General features: G+C 46.4%; 1 protein-coding gene across 5 annotated transcripts in view; it reads left to right on the top strand.

Moving 5' to 3' along the window:
* Window positions 1–23,981, top strand: part of GALNT2 (polypeptide N-acetylgalactosaminyltransferase 2) — a 180,125-nt gene that overhangs the window by 75,912 nt on the left and 80,232 nt on the right. For 4 of the 5 annotated variants that reach the window (XM_001927774.6, XM_021073538.1, XM_013983228.2 and 1 more), the window contains one exon: window positions 18,776–18,869. In XM_001927774.6, coding sequence (XP_001927809.4) covers window positions 18,776–18,869 — 94 coding nt within the window. Of the gene's footprint in view, window positions 1–6,891; window positions 6,937–18,775; window positions 18,870–23,981 lie in introns of those variants that run through there. The other variant, XM_021073539.1, reaches the window with a different exon arrangement.

Below are 23,981 nucleotides of genomic sequence, written 5' to 3'. Positions count from 1 at the left end.
CCCCCGCTAGACAGACATCCCGGGTGCAAATCAAGTCAGGGTGCGAATTGAAGGACTTGGGAGGCCCATTCTTTCCTTTGGGAGCTCTTGTGTTTTTCCATCCTAGTCGCAGGTACAGATGTCCTGACAGCCTCCGAGTTAGTTGGATGGGTGCTCAGCTTTGTCCGCCCGCACCCCGAGCTGTGAGTCACCGGCAACAGAGTTTCCGAGCAGCGCCACAGCCCCCGTGCCATTCACATTTCCACAGCCCTGCCAGCGATGTGTTTATTCTGACATCAGATGTTTGAAGTGGGTGGAGGGGCAGATTCCGTGTGTCTGGAGAGGCTGCTGACACTGCTTTTAGAGGAGACAGACGAGTGGTTGAAATAGAGTTTTACAGAAAGCACCTTTTTTGACCTGTAATCTGTAGACACTGCTTTGCGATTGCCCAGCCCGGGGAAGAGCACTGTCTCCACGCCTGCGCTTTTTGGCTGTGAGGTTTTCTTTACTGGGGAGCCGTCTTCTTTGCTCTTAATAGTTGCTCCTTCCTCCACAGACATGTGTGATGTCATACGACCCCTCAAATTTGCACGTGATGCCAAACGCTTTTCTTGCTTTTCTCTCAAAAGGTTTAGTGCTCCCTTCAGTTTACGAGAAGGATCTCAAGTGTGAGGCCAGATCAACGAGGGTATTTCACCCAATTCCACATCTTTACCTGGATCCCTCCTTTGCATTTCGGTCCAGCCTGAAAGCGGACATTGAAAATCACTCTAGCTTGGGACCAGATGTGCCAGATTTTTCTCAGTGGGGAGGGGATAGTGGCTTTGTCAGTGTTGGGCCCTGGGGCTCTACGCCTCACAGAACCACACACAGAGTCTTCGGGGACCCTGGGGTGTGCACTGATCTCCAGGTGCCAGATCACCCAGGGCCATCTTGGTTCTGACCCAAGGTGAGGACTGGGTGGTGGGAAGGCTGGCTCTTGGGGAGCATTGGTCAGTGCAGAGGGAAACACAGTCAGCCCACCTCCTGCGGGCTGGCCACCTCTTTAGTCCCTTTCTCAGTGGAGACTTGTGGGACCAAGATGCTTCTGAGGAATTGGAGTCCTGGGGCCAGGCTGCTAGTTTGCCCAGGCCCCTGGCTGAACTGCGTCTGCCAGAGTTTGCTCCGGCCCAGAAGAGTTGGTAGGCATGCCTTCCATTTTTGCCTTTTGATCACTAATGATGCTGGGAGTTTGAGTGGGATCAGGAGGGTGTGTTCTCAATCTAGGAATCCCCCCTGTCCCAACCCCCCTAGCTGCTCCCTTCCTGGTTCCTGGGCCAGAGCCCGGAGTCTCTGCTCCCTGTCAGACCTTCCCCTCTTTCTCCAGGATGACCACTGTCATCTCCCAGTAGCCCCTCCGCACGCCCTCCCTCCTACACCTTCTCCAGCCCATCCACACATCACAGTGGAGTGATACTATCAGTGTCGAGACTTTGCACTGGTATTAATAGCCATTCTAATGTTATTGAACATGGAGTATGTGTCAGGCACTCTGCCAGGAGCCTACAGAGGTCCTATGGGTGACCATTAACTGCAGTCCCCAGGGAGGACGCACATGTGCCCGTGATCACACACCACGCCTCTGATACTCATGAGGGCAGGGCCTGACCACGTACAATTATCTCTTCATTTCTACCTCCTTGGAAAGGACCTGGCCAATGGTAAACATGCCAAAAATATGTTTGTGAAATCAATATGTTAGTTATATGAGAGATGGCATCTAAAATTCAAAAGCTCACTTGCTTTTTTGTTTTTTTCCCCAGCCCTGCTAATGTGCAGGCTCCCTCAGATCTGTTTTTGTATTTACTGAAGGGGTACAGTATCCACTGTGTGGGCTGTTGCTCACACGGTGTGCCTGGTCCTGGCTTTGCTCCATGTAGAATCCTTAGCCTGAAATGCCCTTTCATGTCATACCCCCAAGGTTTTTATGGGCAGCAGCCATAGCAAACCAGCTTCCTGATTACCATCAAACCATTGCTGACAATTTCCTGCATTGGTCATTCTGCATCCTTGTCCTCTTTGTCTGCTACTGCCCAGCAAACCGTCCTGAACGTGGCAGCCTGAAACAGGAGGGACGTGCAGCTTCCCACAGCCCTTTGGCTTGGCTGGACAGTTCTCTCCTGGGCTCCCAGAGGCTCATGTGAGTCCCTGTGGTCAGGTGACAGCTGCGTGGCTGGTCCAGGATGGCTTCACTCATGCGTCCCGCAGTGTTGTTGGCTGAGGTCTGGGCGCCCCGGCTCTCCCAGTGGCCTCACGAGGCCAGTGACCCAGGCCAACTTCTGTACTCTTGGCCCCCTTGGGGCCGGGTCTTCTAGGGCAGGCCCAGGGCACAGGCCTCTTGCAAGCCCCTCCTTGCCTCAGGAAAAGAAGTCACATGGCCCAGCCCAGAGTCCACAAGGGATGGGGTCTGGTCGCCCCTTCCCCTGGCTCCCCCGGGAGGAGCAGCAGAGAAATGCAGCTATTTTCAGTCCACCTCCACCCATTCCTCTAAATCCGTTACTTTCACGATCAACTGCAGGGTTTTCACCAGAAATCCAGTCTGTGTTAAGGTACTTCTGGCCTCACTCGTGATGAGGATGTGGTCAGTTAGGCATAGGCTTTGGAGTCTGGTCTGAACTAGGGTTCCTACCTGACCATGTGCTGTTTGCCTTGGGAGGTTCCTGGCCCATGACTGCTTCTCATTAAATCTCAGTTCTTGTTCCTGTTCTGTTTTTGGCATTAAAAGTTGTTGTTTATTCATTCAATAAATGACTGTTGAGTTCCTGTTGTGGCTCAGTGGGTCAAGAACCTGGTATAGTGTCTGTGAGGATGAGGGTTTGATCCCTGGCCTCGCTCAGTGAGTTGTGGATCTGGTGTTGCTGTGAGCTGTGGTGTAGGTCGCAGACACGGCTCAGATTCTGCATTGCTATAGCTGTGGTGTGGGCTGGCAACTGTAGCTCCGATTCATCCCCTAGCCCAGAAACTTCCATATGCTCTGGGTGTGGCCCTAAAAAGAAAACAGAAAGAAGAAAGTAATGACTATTGAACAGTTATCTGGAAATTCTACCAAGTACAAGGGACAAAACAGCAACTACAGTGGACAGAGTTCCTGTCCCTAATGGGGAGTTAATAAGAGATGGGGTTAGGGCTTGAATTCTAGTCTCTTTACTCCAAATAGCGTAGATAGCTTGGTAGATGGGTGGGTAGGAGTGTGTACATTGATGTGTGCATGGGAGTGCACTTACGCACATGCATGTGTATATATGTATGATGTTTCTTGGTATGTGTGCGTCCTCCTGAAATTGACAACTGACTCCATGGCACCTGCTCACCAGTGGGCAAGGAAATTGTGAGTTTTATGTTTGCCAGCCTGCATGTTTTCCATCACAACCTGAGCCACAGGTACTGGTCACCCTTTGCTTGGCAAGGATCAAGCCATCAGCCTTTGAACCTTTTGTTGACCTCTACCATCCAATTCTCTGCTGTTTTGTTTTTGTTTGTTTTTGTTTATTTATTTATTGCTTTTTAGGGCTGCACTTGTGGCATATGGAGGTTCCCAGGCTAGGAGTAGAATCGGAGCTGTAGCTGCTGGCCTAAGCCTCATCTGTGACCCGCACCACGGCCGGATCCTTAACCCCTCTGATGGAGGCCAGGGATCGAATGCATGTCCTCTTGGATACTAGTTGCGTTCGTTTCTGCTGCATCACAGTGAAAACTCCCTCTGCTGATTTTTAAAAATCAAGTTAAAGTAAGTGAAATGTCTTTTGCCAGAATGAGTTGCAGTGCCTCTGGAATGTGAATTCTTGGAGAGACAGAAACTGGTGAATTGTAATTTCCTCTCATGTGGGGTCCCTGGGTGCTTCAGGGCAGTAATGGCCTGTGTGTTACATTCTCCTGTCACCTTTCCTTCTCTCTCTGGGAAGCTCAGAGTTAAAGTTCAGATTTGTTTCCTCATTTCCTCAATCTTGATACTCTGTTTCTTTTGTGTTTCTGTTTAGATCTTCTGTTTGCAGCTACCTCCTCCCTTTTAGAGGAATATAGGGTCTAAATTTTAGGTAAGGTTCACTGGTAGAATTTCTGTAAATAGAAACCCAGGCACCCCTCGTTGGTGGGTTTTGCTGGTAATTCCGGGTTGTGGTACTGTTGTGTAAGCGTGTGTGTGCGTGGATGAGGGTGACCTGGCATGGCCTGCTTGATTTGGCTCAAGTCAACTTGGCTGGGTTTCACAACCACGTAAGGCCAACCAGCTTTCTGATGTGTTCTTCCTGGCACTGAATTCTTCCCGGTCCAGCACATCCTCGCAGTGTTATGGTGAGGGTGCTACACCTGAACATCTGCCCTGTTCAAAATATTTTGTACATACTTTCCTAATCCTCTCAAGATCTAGCATTCTGGACAAAGCTACGAAAATTAGAGAGGTTGATAATTTATAAAGTTCTGGAACCTGGATTTGAATCTACTTCTTGCCAGTTTCAAAGCCGGCGGACACATGAGTCTTTATCTTTCATCTTCTTTTCCATGATGGTTTATCACAGGATACTGAATATAGTTCCCTGTGCTCTACAGGAGGACCTTGTTGTTTATCCATCTTATAGATACTAGTTTGTATCTATTAATCCCCAAATACCAATTCTCCCCTTCTCCAACCCACCCCGTTGGCACCCACAAGTCTCTTTTCCATGTCTGTGAGTCTATTTGTTTCATAGATAGGTTCATTTGTGTCGTATTTTAGATTATACATATAGGTGATATATGAGATTTGTCTTTCTTTTTCTGACTTTCTTTGCTTAGTATGATAATCTCTAGGTCCATCTATGTTGTTGCAAATGGTATTATTTCATTCTTTTTTATGGCTGAGTAATATTCCATTGTGTATATGTACTGCCTCTTCTTTTTCCATTCGTCTGTTGATGAACATTTAGGTTGTTTCCATGTCTTGGTTATTGTGAACAGTGCATGGGGATGCATGTATCTTTTTAAATTGTAGTTTTGTCTGGATGTATGCCCAGGAGTAAGATTGCTGGTAGTTTTATTTTTAGTTTTCTGAGAAACCTGAATACTGTTTTCCATGGTGGTTGTACCAGCTTACATTCCCACCAACAGTGTAGGAGGGTCCCCTTTTCTCCACACCCTCTCCAGCATTTATTATCTGTAGACTTATTAATGATGGCCATTCTGACCAGTGCGAGGTGGTACCTCATTGTGGTTTTGATTTGCATTTGTCCAATCAGTGTAGGAGGGTGCCCTTTTTTGCACAATTTCCTTGTCTTATAAATGGGGACATCAGTACTAGACCTCAGGGATGCCCTGAAGAGTGAAACACAGGTGTGCCTCTGCTTTCCAACTCCAGCACATACGGAGCTCTGAGTGAATGTCAGTTCTGTGTAGGCGGCATCCTTGTCATCGTTGTTCTCTCCCCCTTGTCCTGTGTCCAGTCAGGGACGGGCCTGGTAGAGGAGTGGGCTTTGGTCTCTGCACATCGTTTCCAGTGAGCTCGGTTTGAAGGTCCCACAAACCCCTTAGTGAAATAAATCAGTGCCAGCGGTGGTCACAGCACACAAGATCAGTTTGGTCTCTTCCTGACCAGTGTCTTGGAAAAGCACTCAGGTGGGGAAAGAGATGGACATGGAAGAGGCAGGCCCCCCTCAGCAGACCTTTTGGAGAGAGTCAGGCATTGCCAAACTCTGCCTGGGACAGCACACCCTCTCCAGGCCCTCCCTCCAGTTCTGGGGGACGGAAGGCCTCCGTCGGTCCTGGAACCTTCACAGGGTCTGGAAGCACCTCCATTTCACACCTTAAAGCAGGGCCAGGCTCACACCTGTTTCTGGACGCAGGTCCTTTGCCACCTTGGGCTCCCTTAGTGCCCTGGGCAGCCTTCGTAGCCTCAGGCCAGGTGTGGGCCCGATGCCGTAATGATATGAAATACTGCGTGGGTTTGAAATCCCAACCTAAACACCCCCTGTTCACATTTATTATTCATGAAGGTAATTGTAAAATGTGACAGAGTTTGACAAGTGGAGACAACTTCGCTCATCATTATTTTATTTTAGTGCATGTCTTTCCAGTCTAATCTATATGAATACATTTTTAAAAATAGTTTGTTTCATTGTGTATATACAATTTTTCCACTTGTTCATTTAATGTATCATATGCATTTCACGTGTGGCTGTGTGATCTCTATAGTTGTAATTCTTAACAATTATATATAATGTCTTTTGAGGAGCTGGAACATAATTTAACCAACCTTCTATTGGTGAATACTTTACGTTTCTTCTTTTTTTCTCTCATAAACAATGCTGCAACTTCCATGCATAAAATGCATTCCTTATTTTGGCTTGGTTCTTGAGGATACATTCATGGAAATGAGGTTTCTCAGCTTAAAGGTGTTGTGTCTTTCTAGTTCTTGGGACGTGGTGCCAAATTGCTTCCCAGTCAAGTTCAACTAATTTACATGCTCTCTTTTTTGCTTTTAAATAAGGCAGTGAGACATTTGTAGCCCATATTGTCATAGTACATGCTGGAATCCTTGTGGAAAGTGTCCCACATGGAAATAGGTGTGCCACAGGTAATCAAGCAGCCTGCCCCTGACAGGGACCGTCTACCTTGTCCCAGGGCAGAACACAGGAGGGGGTGCTCCTGTGCTGCCAGCACCCTTGGCACCTACCTACTGGGAGCCAGTGCCCAGCAGTCTGGGCCTCCCTGCTCCTGGGGATAGGTCTCTCTGTGTTGGGCCCTGCCCCATGTCACTTATATGAAGGGGTAGGTGTGAATGCTCCACTCAGCCTCTGTCATCTGATCTAAATAACCTTCTAGGCAAAGAGCTTGGCGCTGTGGAAAGACGAGCGTTTTGGGACAGGCTCTCTTGGAATCCGGACTCAGGAGGTTCCATGTTGACCGACCCTTTCCTGGATGTTTGCTCATCTGCGAGATGGGCTGACGGTGCGTGAGTGTTCTGTTTGCACAGATCTGCTGTGCAAGAGGGATTTGTAATGGACAAAACAAAGACCTTGTGAGAACAATTGATTTAGGACAAGGCTTCTGGAGTTTGGGGGTAATGTTTACATGGCAAGTGGCCACTGAACGCTAAGTCAGGAGAATGTTAACGAGAACTGTACATTTTAAATGAATATAAATGCTGTGCTGTTCTCATTTACTGTTGCTTGTTGGCTAGAAACTTCAGAACATGTCTCCCCTGCCCCCTCCCTATGTCGCTGAGTGGCTGGGGACCAGCAGATGACATGCATCTTCTGAGATGTGACTTCTGCATGGTGTTTCCTGTCCTCCTGCAACATTCACTACTTTTCAAAAAACAAACAAAAAAATCCATGTGGTCACCTTCATTTTGCCTGCTGACCTTGACATGGATTATCAAGTATTTTTCCAACCCCTCCTTCTTGTGCCTTTAGGTTGCTCAGCCTTGATCTTGGCCGTGGGCAGGGGCAGGCACTCTGCCTTCTCCTCTCCGAGGAAGCTCCCTGAGCCCCCCAACCCCCCGACTGCCCGTTGTCTTTCCCTTTCCCCACGTCCACGTCTCTCTGACTCTGTGGTCTCAGAACTGAGTTGACGTTCTTGTTGTACTTGAGCTGACATGCTTCTGTTGAGAACTGGGGTCATTTACTGTGACTGGGGAAGAGTTATATCTGCTTTGGTGGGTGGTTTTGAGGAGTTCAAGGCTACCCCCGCACCTGTTCCAGTGTGGCGGGTATCAGGGTACGGTGGGCTCACACTCGGTCAGCTCTCCCAGGGCTGCAGTACCAGGGGTTTTTGCCTCTGTGATGATTTGTGATGAGAGAAGGGGAAAAAAACCTTAATTACAAATTTTCCATTTTGTTTCCAGCCCTGGGTTCCCTTGGAGCCTTAGTAGCATATCATTCTAGGACACACTTTGGCCCTGGGGTGCTCTTCAGCACAGACTCAGGATCTTGTGTGCATGGAAGATTTCCTCCATCCCTTCTCAGAACCAGTACTGACTCAGGTGGTTGTAGGTGGGGTTTCCCACCTGAGGTGGGAGGGATTTGATCAGAGGACATAGTGTGGGTGGCGGCACCTACAGGTGAATGGTGGCATTGCAGCCTGTCCTCAGGAACCTGGGAGCCCAAGCAAAGTGGGAGCAGCTTTGCCAGACTATTGACACTGAAGTCCTGGAGGTGAAAGGGATGTGGGGAGGGGTGGCATCTGAAGGTGTAGGAGAGCGTGTCATGGTGCAAGGACACCCCTGCCTCTCCCTGCAGCGTGGCTCAGCACCTGGCTGGGTCATTGTCTGCTGAACCTCTCCTCTGCCACTTTGCTCCTCTACCGGGAATTATTATTTTTTAGTATTAAAAATAATTGATTTTACATAAGTCATGGGGGGAAGAATTTTCTAACATGCCTTTGTTTGTTGGTCAGAAGACATTTTCTAGTCAGATTTGCTGAAATTTGTCATTTCTCTAATGTAAAAGACCCTCTTCAGCTAATGTTGAGAATCTCCAAACAAGAAGAGGAGCCACAGCTGAGAAGCAGCTTTGTCTGAGACCACCTAACAGGAGGAGCTGTTTCTCTGTTTATAGGAAGAAAGAGGTGGAATCAAAGCACAGGATAAAGAATGAGGCTGTAAATGGCTGCTTAACATGGCAGGTGTTCAGTGAGCCTGTGGATCTAATTTCATCATCCCACCTCTGCGCTAAAGGGAGTGTTTTCCACTGGGCCCAGGAGCTGTCTTGCCTCACAAACTCTTACTCAGAACGGAGAGTCAGGAGAAGCTGCGTGTCAACAGCCTGCCTTGTGCCCCCTACCCTGGGCCACCTGTGGCTTTGGTCATCCGTGAGCACGGGGTTTGGGATGGATGGATTGCTCTTGAAAAGAGGCTTGTGGCATGAAGTAGATAGCTCCAGGGTGTTGCATCTCATTGCAAAACTGGTAAAGTCAGCAAATGCTGGTTCATACCCTATCTCACTAAAGACAGAGGAGGTGATGAGGGTGGTTGATAGGTGTTGGCGCAAGAGTGTTTAATGTCATTATTTCCTTTGATGTAAATAAGATCTCTGCACACATTTTATTTTCAGAGCAGTTTTAGATTTATGGAGAAAATGGGAGCATATTGCAGAGTTCCCATGCATCCCGTACCCAGTTTTCCCTATCATTAAAGAACCAGTAGTGATAGTGTCATTATCATCATCATCATCATCATCATCATTATTTTTGGCTGCACCTGCAGCATGCAGATGTTCCCAGGCCAAGGACTGACTCCACTGCTACAGCAATGACAACACCAGATCCTTAACCTACTGAGCCAGGAGGGAACAGCTGTGATAATATTATTATTAACTAAAATGCCTACTCCATTCAGATTTCCTGAGTTTTTTCTCTCATGTCCCTTTTCTGCTCCAACACTCTATCCAGGTATTGTATTTCATTTAGTCATTGTATCTTTTTAGGGTGCTCTTGGCTGTGACAGTTTCTCTGTCTGCTTTGTTTGGGTGACCTTGACAATTTTAAGGAGGTCCAGTCAGGGGTTTTGTAGAATATTCCCTCATTTGGGATTTGTCTGGTGTTTTTCTGGAGTTAGGGGTTTGGGGAGGAAGACCACAGAGACAGTGTATGCATACATCTGAACAAGTCCCAGAAGGAGCTGATTATGGGGCAGAAAGGAGGAAGTTGGGTAGCCGGAGTAAGATAATTAAAAAGGGGCTAAAGCCTAGGTCTTCAGAATGGAAGGCAAGGTAAATGCTCTCAGTGATGGGACTCAATGTCTGACTTGCAGAACACCTTGCGTTTCCACAGGGCCCTGCTGGTCGCATCCCCTCAGGGGATGGGATGGAGGCGTGTTTAAGTCTCTCCGTAACAAATTGGGAAACCGAGTCGCAGACGGGTGCAGTGGGCAGCCTGAGGTGATGGAGATGGGCAGAGACGGATGTGCCAGGCCAGCACGCTTCTCGGCCTTGCCTGCTCCTGCTTTGGGCTGGAGCTTCCCAATGAAGCAGCCTGAGCCACCCATGGATGTTTCACCTATATGGCCAGGGATTCAAACAGGAAGATGTCAACCAAAGGCGGGCAATTGACAGGCCATGCATGGGGTGCGCCTGCAGAGTGATGCAGTTGGATCATGGGATTAGTAGCGATGTCATTGTGGCTCCTGACTTTGGCACAAGTGACTGTTACAGCTCCCACATGTCGAGCAGCACCCCCCCCCCGCCCGCCCCTTGTCTCACAGCCTGCTTTTCTCTGAGGCTGAGGGTACCCGGTAAGATAAACAAAGTGATGGCCTTTTTAGAACAAATATTTGGGGATCAGCTGATTCTCTGTGAATCCACAGTAGGGGTTTGCCCCCTTCCATTTTAGCATAACTTGAGTCTCATGGACCCAGTGGGAGTGAGGAATGCAAACTGAAGTACATCCGTGAAGCTAGTGGTTCTCAACTCTATGCCTTAGAGCTGCCGGGGAAGCTTCTAGAAAACACCCACGGCTGGACCCCAAGCCCAGAGGTTGTGATAACACAGGTAGAAGCAGGACCTGGCCTCGGGAAAGCTGGGAGACTGGCCTTTCTGTCTTGTCCCCTTAGGTCCTGCTGCTTTAACCCCCACCCCTGTTGGGCAGCTGCTGCCAGGAGCTCACCCAAGCTGCTCCTGCTCCTCCAGCTGCATGAACCAGCCCTTCCCTAGGTGATGGGCTGGGCGGATTGAGGCAGGGCTCACAGCTGCCCCTGCAAGGATGCCAAGCACATTTCTGGCTCTAAGGTACATGGTACCCTCTCCTGTTCCAGTGATGACCAAGTCCCTGCTCCCGTGGGAACTCTTTATTTCCAGGCAGAAACCACCCTCTGTTAGAAACATACGGACGTCAGTGTTTGCACACTTAAGCTTCTGGTTCTCGGAGGAGGTTGTCTGTGCCTGCCTAGCCCAGCTCAGGAGGCCTCCCTCCCAGTTCCTGCCCCTCCTCCTCATGACCCTTCCCCAGGGCGTTAAGACCACCTTTGTCAAGTGGTCAGTGGGTTACACGTCCTGGTTGGAGAGTAGAAGTTTGGATGGTGTCCCTTACACCAGCAGGCTTCCTCATCCTCTGCTGAGAAGACCTGAGGTGGCTCCCCTAGGGACCCCCACCCTGAAGACTCAGCAACAAAGCGCAGTCTCTGTGGTTTCGCTATGGTCACTCTAGAGCGAGCCTCTGGGCGTGGGAGGGCTTGGTCTTCAGCACGAAACTAAATCCACGCTTTAAAATGTCCTTTTAGGCAAAGCATTTAGTAGTTTTTGGTGTCTTAGCTTGGGTCCAGTGACAGCTGTGGAAATAGAAATGATCACATCTTGTTTAGATCTGGCAACCTGCCCCCCCCCCACCTTGAATGTTGCGATAGGCTCAGGTGTGGTGGTGCTAATTGCTGGCTGGTTATTGAATAATAGTGAAAAATAAATCATGGATGGATAAGAAAGGAAGCAAGGGGTCCTCAGGTGGTGTTTTGGTAACTGGATCTGCTTCCGAGTGTGTGGTCTAGTCAGCTGGAAGAATTTAAGGCAACAATATACATTTCAGTAAGGGGAGAGTGAAAACAACCTAGTTTTTTTTTTCCTTTTTCCTCTATAGGAATATTTTTACCTTCATTAAGAAATATAGGCGCTCTTGTTGTGGCTCAGCAGGTTATGGACCTCATGTCTCTGTGAGGATGCAGGTTTGATCCCTGGCCTCGCTCAGTGGGTTGTGGGCCCCGAGTTGCTGTGGCTGTGGTGTAGGCTGGCAGCTGCAGCTTCAATTTGATCCATAGCCTGGGAACTTCCCTATGCTGCAGGTGCAGCCCTAAAAAGAAAAAAGAAATACAATGTTAGGCATTTAAATTTTATGAAGGCAGCCCTTGACGGTTTAGCAGCACATGTTTTTTTCTTTATTATCTAGTTTTATGTATAGGCATGTTTATTTTGGTGGCGGTTCGTAATTCAAACAGGTTACTATGGGCGGTAATCGTCTTTAGGGTGGACTGCGAATAAGAGGTCAGTGTGGGGTGACATGACATTTTTTACTGCACAGACTTGCACATGTAAATGGCTGTCGTGGTACAGCCGTGTTCTTCCTGCCCCTGGGACATTCTTGCCTCATCTCTGGCACTGTCAGGTCTTAGGGCATCATTAACTGTGGTGGTTTTGGAGTGTGGTCACTGCGAGGTCACTCTGTGATGGCCTCCTCTTGAGAGGGAGGATCTGGTTCCCCTCCTCTTGGGTGTGGACTGGACATGGTGACTGTAACTGTCTTCTAACAAGCGAGCACAAAGGTGTGACAGAGTGTGATGTCCAAGCCTGGTCCTGGTGTCCTCTTCCTCCCCCGCTCCCCTCACTGCCCCCCATCACTTACTGGGGGGAGGCGGCTGCCATGTTGGGAGGACACTCCAGCAGCCCTGTGGCCAAGTCCCTGATGAGGAGCTGGGCCTCCAGCTGGTAGACCTCTCAGCCCCGTTGGACCTAAAGATGGCAGTGGCCCTGACTGATACGGTGACTCACGAGGGACTGTGGGCAAGAACCATCCAGTGTTGACCCGTGAAGCTGAGTGAGGTAGTATGTGTGTATTTTAAGTTTGTGAGTTTTGAAGGAATTTATGAGGCTCCTACTCTCTGGTTCTCCCTTCCCCTGGGAGTAAGTGGTTGGACTAGTGTCTGTAACAAGTGCCTTGGGGCTGTGCCAGCTGGCCGACCCCTGTCCTTCCCTGTGTCAGCCTGTCCACCTCCACGCTGTTAGCACAGCCCTCCCGCTGTAGTGACCAGCACTTTGTCTCTGGCAAAAACCAAGCTCATGTTTTATTTTATTTTATTTTTTTCTGTCTCTTTGCCTTTTACTAGGGCCGCTTCCCACCACATATGGAGGTTCCCAGGCTACGGGTCTAATCAGAGCTGTAGCCGCTGGCCTCCACCACAGCCACAGCAACGCAGGATCCGAGGTGCATCTTTGACCTACACCACAGCTCAAGGCAACGCTGGATCCTTAACACCCTGAGCAAGGCCAGGGATCGAACCCGCCACCTCATTGTTCCTAGTCAGATTCGTTAACCACTGACCCATGACGGGAACTCCTCACATTTTATTTCTTTCTTCTTATTTTGAAACAGAGATAGATCATGTTGGGACTATAATGGGGATAGCCTTTTAATAATGAAACCTATATTTACACTTACTTTTCATCACTATTCGATAACCAACCTATTGGATTTACTGTTTCTGAAAATAATGTCATTTTGTGAAGTCCTTGCACCTTTACCTACTTGGAAATAGGATGGATGTGGGCTGCCATACTCACTAATTCTGGTAGATAAATGACATTACTCAGTCATTTATTTTCATTTGCTCTCACTCATGGCCTGATTTAATCCCGCTTACGCCTCAGGTGATAGACTGCTTCTGTTCTGTGCATTGGTAAGAATAGTACATACCTTGTGCTTTTGGCCTGAAAACTGACCAAATTCAAATTAATAAAATAGTAACTACCAGTGTAGGTAAGTTAGTGAGTAGCAGAGCAGGGATCACCGTTGGTGGTGTCGGCCCCGATGCCATCTGACAGGGGTGACAAAGTCTCAGCACTGAAATTGTGGCTCTCTGGTCTTTCTGGAGGTTGTGTGTGGATGCACCCAGAGCTGTGGTCCAGGTGGAAAACTCCAGCACGGGCAGCAGCTTCCTCTCCATCTGGTCGGCAGAGACTCCTAGACCTCTGGTTAAATTTCCTGACAGAAGGCAGTCATTGGTTAGAACCATGGAGCTGGCCCTTGTCTGTTTGCCTACAGCATCGTCTGTGTGGGGTTGGTCATTACGTATTCAGTGTCACCCTCCCTCAGAGCCCTAGAAGCAGAGCAGCGATGGGTCTGCACCCTGAGAAATAAAAGCAGACATATGGATCACAGGCTTTGAGTTCTCTGCAACTTTGACCCAGCATCAAACCACATTATTACTCCTCTAATCTCAGCAGTTTATCCTTGTCACTAAAGAGAGGACCTGTCTGTCACTGAATCATTTTCTCTTAACATGGAGAAAACAAGCACATCAGTTGTAGCATGTCCTGGGTATCGATGGGTCCTGGGCCAGAGAGCCTTGACATTTGCATTCAGTGCATTTTCCATTTCCATTTTGAAACAGGGCTCCACTGGTGCAAGTTAGTCTTCGGGTGGATGTAATCGTGTGGAATGGGGATTGTTGTAGTGAAAAGCTTCCAGTGCAGGGTGGACAAGGCCAGTGAAATCAATCTGAGTCAACAGGGTGAGGAGTTTTTCAACTGCATTTATCCCTGAGAGGTTACCTAAGACCCCTGCCACGATTGGTGCTATAAGGATGCAAAAGAAATGTGACGAAGTCCTCTACCTCAAAGGCCTGCAGTGCTTTTAGGTCCCAAACATTAGAGGAATAGGTGTAACAAGGGACCAGCTCTGATCTGCTCCACAGGACTCCTAAGCCCAGCATCCCCCACTTAGAGGAGTGGGCCACTTACTCAGACCCCTGCAGTCACTGGCAAAGCTGTGGCTAGAACCTGAGCCTCTGGCTCCCAGGCTAGCTCTTCACAACGTGCCCTGTGTCCTACTTGTCCCTGAGACGTTGGCCTCTCCTGCCACCCTGGACCTGTTCTCACTCGCTCACCCCTCTCCCCCCAGTAGCTTTAAATGCCTAGCCCTTTCCGTTGTTCCAGACACCCATCTGCTTTCCCAACACCTCTTCTTGGTACTTGCGGCAGCCCCGACATTTCTGTACTTCCTGGCGCCAACCCCCAGCCCAACGACTTCCCATGTTTCTTGTGGGTGAGTGCACCCCATCCATGAAATTGATTCCTCTCACTCTCCCTCCATCCCTGCCCCCTTGGGCCTCCTGGCCTGTTCTTTGTCCCTTCCAGCCTCTCCCTCACCACGGCCATCTTGATGGTTCCAGGACTCAGGTCTCACGTCTGGGAGGATCTCGCCACTTCCAGGACTCCCTTCTCCTCCCTTTCCTTCTGTTTCCTTGTTTGTCTCGTCTGGTCCTCCTGGACTCTGGGGAGGGCCGCTGCTCAGCACGCGGGGGCTGGGCTGCCTGGTCCCCCCTGCGCCCTCAGCACATCCGTAAAGTCCAGAGGCAGCCGTGGGTGGGGGACCAGCAGAGAGCAGGCTGCCAGGCATGCAGCAGGTCTGGGGTGCTGTGCACGGGCACCTGGTCAGCAGCCCCAATGAAAGAATTCACAGCTCCTGCTGTGCTCTGGGAAGGGAGTCATGCGCTGCTTTGCTTTAATTTTGGCTGTTTGGGTGGTGGACAGAGCTGTCTTCAAAGGGCAGGGCAGTAGGATAATTGAGACCCTGGGCTCCAGCACTCACTTCCCTGGGGTTCAACTCTAGCCTCATTATGTACTTTGTGGGGTTTAAGTGTTTGGTGCCTCAGTCTCCCCATCTGTAGAGTGGGGTAATAATAGCACTGTAAGGTATGTGATGATGGTGCCTTACCCGGTTACCCTGGAGGGTAGTAATAGCACCGTAAGGCACCTGGTTATGCTCTGGGTATGTCAGAGAGTGCTGGCGGGGGCTCCTTTTTGCCTTCTTCCTCTCCCTCCCTCCCTTCTCCTTCCTTTCCCTCTTCATCCTCCCCTCCTCTCTCCCCCCCTTTTCCTCCTCTTCCCCCTCCTCTTCTTCCTCCTCCCCCTCCTCCTTTCATTCTTCCTCCTCCATCTCCTCTCATTTCTCTCTAGAAGCAGGTAGTGAACATTATAACTCGAAGGTTTTAACTTGGAGTCTGGAACAAAATAGTCCTTTGTGAATGACTCCTAGAAACGCATTACTTATTTTTATAAGACTGTGAGAACCAGGCTCTTGTAACTTGATTCACAGTGAGCCTGGGCTGCCCTCCCCATTGTGATTTATAAAAGGCCAACTTCGCTGCTTTCCTGCTGTGTAACCTGGTCAATTTACTAACCCTCTCTGACCTTCTGTGTCCCCTTGTAAGATAGGAATTATGAAATGGCAGGCTTGTTGCTGGGGTGAGAACGAATCTGTGTGCAATGCCCAGTGTACAGCAGGTACTCCTAAATAGTGCTTAGCATCATATCACCTGCTGGGACTTTGAGGTGGCTGCATTATATAGCAGGCCCTCATCTCGGCCTTAGTTTTAGGTTAGGCACGGTTCATGGGGGTCGAGGAAGACCAGTTTTCTTTGTGGGAAGAAGGAAACATCTATTTCTAAGAAAACATTGATGGTTGACTTCCACATGTTGAGTGGTTAACACTACTGTGTGGTGGCCCCCCCAGAAGCGTTCACTTTTTCTTTTCTTTTCTTTTTTTTTTTTTTTTGTCTTTTGTCTTTTTAGGGCCACACCTGCGGCATATGGAGGTTCCCAGGCCAGGAGTCTAATCGGAGCTGTAGCCTCCAGCCTACACCACAGCCACAGCCACGCCAGATTTGAGCTGCATCTGCTACCTACACCACAGTTCACAGCAATGCTGGATCTTTAACCCACTGAGCGAGGCCAGGGATCGAACCTCATGATTCCTAGTCGGATTATTTTCTATTGCGCCAAGACGGGAAGTCCCGTTCACCTTTTATTTTTTTTTTCCCATTCACTTTTGATTTTATTCAAGTACGAGGTTAAATAGTGTTACCCATTAGCCAGTGTCTGTCATAGGTCAGATGCCTGTGGGCAAAAGTTTTTAGCCACAAAATGTTTCGGGCAAGCTACTACAAAATAAAAATTAATAAGCTTAATGAAACGTCTACCCATTGTGGCTCTGGTAAGTTCATTACTGGCTGGAGTCACACATTTCCTTATATTTTGAAGGCAGAGAGGTCAGATTCTCTCATTCCCTTGCATTTGCCAAGATTGCCACAAAAGCTTTGCTGATAGTAAATTGAAAGGTTATTCATAACCAGATCATCCCAAAAGCTAAATTATAAATATCCTTCAAAAAGACCTAACATCTTACTCCACAGGTTAAATATAGGTTGCCCAGACTGGGAGAGGGTAAAGCAGGGTAAGAGATAGACAAGAAAGCAATAACAGTTGTGCTAGATGTTTAAAATGGATTGGAGAATGGATCCTGCAGCCAACTCTTTGAGCTGAGTCCCAGTCCTTGGTAAGTGAGCATCTTGTAAACCCTCTAGGGTTTAGATGCAAACCTGAATTAAGTGGAAATTGAATTTCTGCCTCTCAGAGAAATGAGAGCTAGAGATAGATTTTAATTTTACCTATAGAAGAATAAAGTGCTTTTTGACATACCAATATCTATCTATCTATCTATCTCCTTTAAAAATTTTTTTTGGAGTTCCCATTGTGGTGCAGTGGAAACGAATCTGACTAGTATCCATGAAGATGCGGATTTGATCCTTGACCTCGCTCAGTGGGTTATGGATCTGGCATTGCCGTGTGTCATGGTATAGGTTGCAGACGCAGCTCAGATTCTCTGTTGCTGTGGAGAAAGCTGGCAGTTGCAGCTCCAATCAGCCCCTAGTCTGGGAACTTCCATGTGCTACGAGTGTGGCCCTATAAAAAAAAAAAAAAAAGCAAAAAAAATTGCAGCAAAAAGTATTTAAATTGGGGTACAGGTGCATTTTAGTACATTTGTTGTAATGTGAGTATGATCTTTAAAAGTCACGGTATTTGGGTCACCTGAAGGCACTGGGCTTTCCTCACCAGCCACTGTACCTGCCGGGAGCCCCACCACTTGCCCAGGATGGCCTTGGCCAGATAAACCAGGTTCACTTCAGCACAGAAGCACTCAAAGGAAAAGCTGGCCTCCAGGAGAGGAGGTTTAGGCCCCATTTCTCTTTAATTACTCTACTTTTTGAGTGAAAATGAAGATTACTGCTAGAGCAGCTTGCATTTGGGAAAAAATGTATGATGTGGCCCAGCCTCTGAGTATCATCCTTCCCTCAGACCTTTGCGGCATCAAGAGACAGGTGTCTACAGGGGTCAAGTTCTGCACAGCGCAGCCCTTGCTGGTCTGGAGCAGAACTGGTGGGGTTTCTGCTCAGGGAGGGCTGAGCGCGGTCACCATCCTGGTAGCATCTGCTCAGGGAAGTGGCTGGGTGACAGTGCTTGGCTCAGGGAAGTCAGTGTGGGAAAATGACTAGCCAGAGGGTATTTCTGATTTGGATTATGTACAGAAACCTTTTTTATTTTATTCACAGAAATCAGATCCCAAATGGTTGAAAATATATTTATCTCTGTGGTCGTGGAGTTGTTATTTAGTTTGATTAATGTTGATGGATTAGAGAAATTGTTTCTGCAGATGAGTTGAATAAATCCTGCCAGAGCTTATATTTATTTTGGTTTCATATTAAGCCCTTAATTTGAACCTCTGTCCCGCTGGCAGTCCTGTTAGAGTGAGCACAGCTCGGCCACCCTTTCCCCTTCCCTGCGCTGTGATTCAGGGGAGTTAAAGACATCATTGAATAGCCTCTGAGGAGGCTCCACGGCCCCAGTGGAGACTGTGGTCCTTGAGTGTCCTCAAATGGAAGAGGCCATCTGGCAGGCTACCCTGATCTTAAGGGTGTTGATGGAACCCCCACTGAATGCTCTGGTTCCTCCCCTTTCCCATCTCTTTTCCCCGTCCTCACACATCCTCAGAGCCCTGTTTCCAGGGTATTTTTTCCCCCTGGATTTGCGATAGGAATAGAAAATGGAGAGGGAGAGGCAGAGCCTTTCTTGGAAAGGTCATGGCCATGCTCTGTCCTTGGCGTCTCCACCCCTGTGCAAGTCTGGGATGAGGACTCTCATTCATGGCCGTGTCCCCAGGGCGCCTCATATCAGCAGACCAGTGTGTATGGAACGATGGATGAAGGTGCGCTAAGAACCTGTCAAGTCACCTGCTGTCTTTGTTTCTCCAGGAGGACTGGAATGAAATCGATCCAATTAAAAAGAAAGACCTTCATCACAGCAATGGGGATGAGAAAGCACAGAGCATGGAGACCCTCCCTCCAGGTACTGTAGCTGCCCATGGGGTCACAGTGTTGGGGAGGTGGTGCTGGGTGGCCCTGGGTGGTGGGGACGTCTTCTTGTCCACTGATCGTGAATGTGGCATTGGGAGCCTGTGCCTGTGGGGTAGAGAGTGGATTTCACTGGGCAGCTGGAGGCACTGCCTGGAGCAGTGTTTTGCTACCTTTCTCCAAGCCTATTAGTGGCTGGTGAGATCACTTTACGGAGGTGACCACAATTTCTTGAAAGAAAAAATAGAATAAAGTGAAAAATACAGGATGGTATACATTTGTTCGCGATCTTTTTTAATGGGCTTTATTATTATTTAGAGCAGTTTTAGGTTCTCAGCAAGATTGAGCAGAAAGTGCAGAGGTTTCCATATGCCCCCTCCCCCTTCCACCCAGGATCCTGGGTGATACATTTGTTACAATCAGTGAACTACACCGATACATTGTAACCACCCAAAGTCCACAGTTTACTAGAATTCACTCATGTATTTGGTGTGCATTCAATGACATGAAGCCGCTGCTTGAATGTCACTCAGAGTAGTCTCTCTGCCCTAAAAGAGCCCCTGTGCTCCACCTGTTCATCCCTTCTCCCCCGAGCCCTGGCAGCTGTCTCTAGGGTTTTGCCTTTTCCAGAATGTCACAGAGAACAAATAGTATGTAGCCTTTTCAGACTGGCCTCTCTCACTAAGTAATGTCCACTGAGTGTTAATCTGTGTCTTTTCATGGCTTCATAGAACTTTGGTCTTTATCACTAATGTATTCTAGTATCTGCATATTTCACAGTTTATGTCCATTCACCTACTGGAGGACATCTTGGTTGCTTCCAAGTTTCAGCGGTCAGGAATAAAGCTGCTATAAACATGGTGTGTAGGTTTTTCTGTTGATTTAAGTTTTCAGTTCATTTGGGTAAATATAAGGAATGCCACTGCTGGATCATATGATAAGAATACATATTTTTACAAGAAACTGCCAAACTGTGTTCCAGAGTGGCTGCACCATTTTGCATCCCACCAGCAATGAATGAGAGTGCCTGTTGCTCCACCTGCTCACCAGCATTTGGTGTTGTCACTGTTTTTTATTTTGGCCCTTCTAATAGGTTGCAAATGGTAGCTCATTGTTGTTTTAATTTGCAATTCCCTAATAACATATGATATCAAGTATCTTTTCATACATTTATTTGCCATCTGTAAAACTTTGTGGAAGTGTCTGTTCAGATTTTCTGCCCACATTTTAATCGGGCTGCTCATTTTCTTATTGTTGAGTTTATGTATTTTTGGATAGTAGTCCTTTATCAGATATGTCATTTGCAAATATTTTCTCTTAGTCTGTGGCCTGTCTTCTTATTCTCTTGACAGTGTCATTCCTAGAGCAGAAGATTTTTATTTTAATGAAGTTTAACTTTATCAGTTCTTTCGTAGATTATATACCTTTGCTGTATCTAAAAAAACATCACCACACCCAAGGTCACCTAGATATTTTTCCTATGTTGTCTTCTAGGAGTTTCATAGTCTTGGGTTTCATATTGAGGCCTGTGACCTGTTGTGGGTTAATTTTTGAGAAGAGTTTAAGATTGTGGGCTATATCTAAGTTCTTGTTTATTTGTTTTTGCATGTGGACGTCCAATTGTTCCAGTATTATTTGTTGAAAAGGCTGTTTTTGTTTCATTGTGTTGCTTTGCTCCTTTGTCAGAAATCAGTTAAGTGTATTTATGTGAGTCTATTTCTGGGCCCAGATTTCTGTTCCATAGTTCTGTTTGTCTGTTCTTTCTCCAGTACCACATTGTCTTGATTACTGTAGATTTATTATTCGGTCTTGAAGTTGGGTAATGTTACAACTTTTAACTTTGTTTTCCCCTTCAGTATTGTGTTGGCTTTTCTATTTTTTATTTTTTGTGTTTTTTTTTTTTTTTTTTTTTTGGTTTTTAGATGGAGATTCCCAGGCTAGGGATCAAATTGGAGCTGTAGCTGCCAACCTATGCCACAGCCACAGCAACACATGATCCGAGTCATGTCTGTGACCTACACCACAGCTCACAGCAATGCCGGATCCTTAACCCACTGAGTAGTCCAGGAATCGAACCTGCATCCTCATGGATACTAGTCGGGTTCATTAACCACTGAGCTACAATGGGAATTCCTGTTTTTTGTTGTTGTTGTTGTTTGTTTTTTTTTGTATAAACTTTATTTTTTTAATTTAAATTTTTTTTTTTCTTTTTACTGCCTCATTTCAGTCATATGTAAGTTCTAGAGTTAGGGATTGAATTGGATCTGCAGCTTCCAGCTTACACCTCAGCTACAGCAATACTGGATCCAAACTGCATCTGTGATGTACACTGTAGCTTGCAGCAACACCAGATCCTTAATCCACTGAGTGAGGCCAGGGATTGAACCTGTATCCACATGGAGCCATGTCAGGTCCTTAACCTTACTCAGCCACCACAGGAACTCCTGTATAAACTTGAGAATCAGTTAGTTTATATCTACAAAAGAACCTTGTGGGATTTTGATTTGAATTGGATTGAATCTATAAATCAAGTTAGTAAGAACTGACATCTTGACAATATTCAGTCTCCCCTTCATGAACATGGAATATCTCTCCATTTATTAAGTTATTTAAATTTTTTTCATCATCGTTTTGGCCGTAAATTTTGTACCTATTTTGTTAAGATTTGTACTAAAGTATTTTGGTTTTTTTTGGGGGGGATGCTAATGTAAATGGTATTGTACTTTTAATTTTAAATTCCACTTGTTCATTATTCATTGATAGGAAGGCAATTGAATTTTGTATATTTACCTTGTATCTTGCAACCTTGCAATAATTACTTCTCAGTTCCAGAAATTTTTAATTGATTTTTAAGGTTTTCTATGTAGACAGTCATGTCACCTGCAAAGAAAGACAATTTTATTTCTTCCTTTGCAATCTATATTATACTTTTGTTTCCTTTTCTTGTGTCACAGTATTAGCTAGGACTTTTAGTATGATGTTGAAAAGGAGTGGTGAGAGAGGACATTTCTTGCCTTGTCCTGATTTAGCAGAAAGCTTCTAGTTTCTCACCATTAAACTGAAGGTTTTTTATAGATGTTCTTTATCAAGTTGAGGAAGTTTCCTCTCTATCTCCAATTTGCTTAGAGTTTTGGTCATGAATGGGTATTGAATTTCATCAGATGCTTTTTCTGTATCTATTAATATGATCATGTGATTTTTCTTCATTAACTTTTTAATGTGGTAGATTGCATTAATTGATTTTCATATGTTGAACCAGCCTTGCATACTGGGATAAATCCTATTTCGTCACATTATATTGTTCTTTTTTATACATGGTTAGATTCAATTTGCCAATATTTTATTGAGGATTGGTTTATGTTTTTTTTTTTTTTTTTTTTTTTTTTTTTTTTTTTGTCTTTCTGTCTTTTCTAGGGCCGTACCCATGGCATGTGGAGGTTCCCAGGCTAGGGGTCTTATCGGAGCTGTAGCCGCCAGCCTACACCACAGCCACAGCAATGCAGGATCCAAGCCGTATCTGTGACCTACACCACAGCTCACAGCAACGCCAGATCCTTAACCCACTGAGCAAGGCCGGGGATAGAACCTGCAACCTCATGGTTCCTAGTCGGATTTGTTAACCACTGAGCCATGACAGGAACTCCAATTTATGGTTTTCTTTGTAATGCTTTTGGTTTTGTTTTTAGAGTAAAGCTGACCTCACAGAATGAGTTAGAAAGTATTCTCTCTGTTTCTGTCTTTTGGAAGAGATTGTAGAGAAGTAGTATAATCTCTTCCTTAAATGTTTGGTACAGTTCACCAATGAACCCAACTGGGCCCCATCCTCTTTGTTTTAGGAGGGTAATAATTATTGATTCAACTTTTAAAAATAAATACAGGCCTATGAAATTGTCTGTTTCTTCTCATCTTAGTTTTGGAGATCATATCTTTCAAGAAATTGGTCCATTTGTCTAGGTTGTCAAATTTGCAGGCATAGAGGGATTCATTTATTCCTTTATTCTCCTTCCACTGTCCATGGGATCTGTACTGATGTCCCTTCCTTCATTTCTAAAATCTTAATTTGCGTCTTCTCTCTTTTTTTGTAGTTAGCCCAACTAGAGGCTTATTGATTGGACTGATCTTTTCAAAGAACTAGTTTTTAGGTTTTTTTCCCCGTTTCTTATATTTCTGTTGTAAATTTTGCCATTTATTTTCTTCTGTTTATTTAGGATTTATTCTATTCTTTTTCTAGTTTTCTTTCTTTTTTCTTTTTTTTTTTTTTTTGTCTTTTTGCCTTTTCTTGGGCTGCTCCCGTGGCATATGGAGGTTCCCAGGCTAGGGGTTGAATCAGAGCTGTAGCCACCGGCCTACACCATAGCCACAGCAACGTGGGATTCGAGCCGCATCTGCACCTACACCACAGCTCACAGCAACACTGGATCCTTAACCCACTGAGCAAGGCCAGGGATCAAACCTGCACCCTCATGGTTTCTAGTCGAATTCGTTAACCACTGAACCATGACGGGAACTCCCTTTTTCTAGTTTTCTGAGGTGGATGATTGGTTAGAGGATTGACTTTAGATATTCCATCTTTTCTCATATTGATTCAGTGCTCTAAGTTTCCTGCCAAGCACTGATTTTACCACATTACACAAATTTTGATACCTTTTATTTTCATTCTTATTTATTAGTTCAAGATGTTTTTTAATTTCTCTAAGATTTGTTCTTCAACCCATGTGTTATTTAGAAATAAGTTGTTTAACATCTGGGTATTTGGGGATTTTCTTCCTATCTTTCTGTTACTGACTTTTAGTTCCATTGTGTTTCTGAAAGCAGGCTTTCTATGGTATCTCTTCTTTTAAATGTGTTAAGGTGTGTTTGATGGCCCAGAACATGGTCTGTCTTGGTGAATGTCCCAATGAGCTTCAGATGAACGTGTATTCTGCAGTTGTTGGATAGAGGATGAAGTAGTCAGTAGATGTCCATCGTACACTTGGTTGATGTCTGGTTAAGTTCAACTGTAGACTTACTCATTTTCTGCCAGCTAGAGCAGTCCATTTTGAGAGAAAAGTGTTGAAGGCTCCACCTTTTCCTTGCAGTTCTATCAGTTTTTTGTCTCCTGTGTTTT

This window comes from Sus scrofa, chromosome 14 (assembly GCF_000003025.6).
Source record: "Sus scrofa isolate TJ Tabasco breed Duroc chromosome 14, Sscrofa11.1, whole genome shotgun sequence".
Classification (NCBI taxonomy): Eukaryota; Metazoa; Chordata; class Mammalia; order Artiodactyla; family Suidae; genus Sus; species Sus scrofa.
This window is presented reverse-complemented; position numbering and strand designations above follow the sequence as displayed.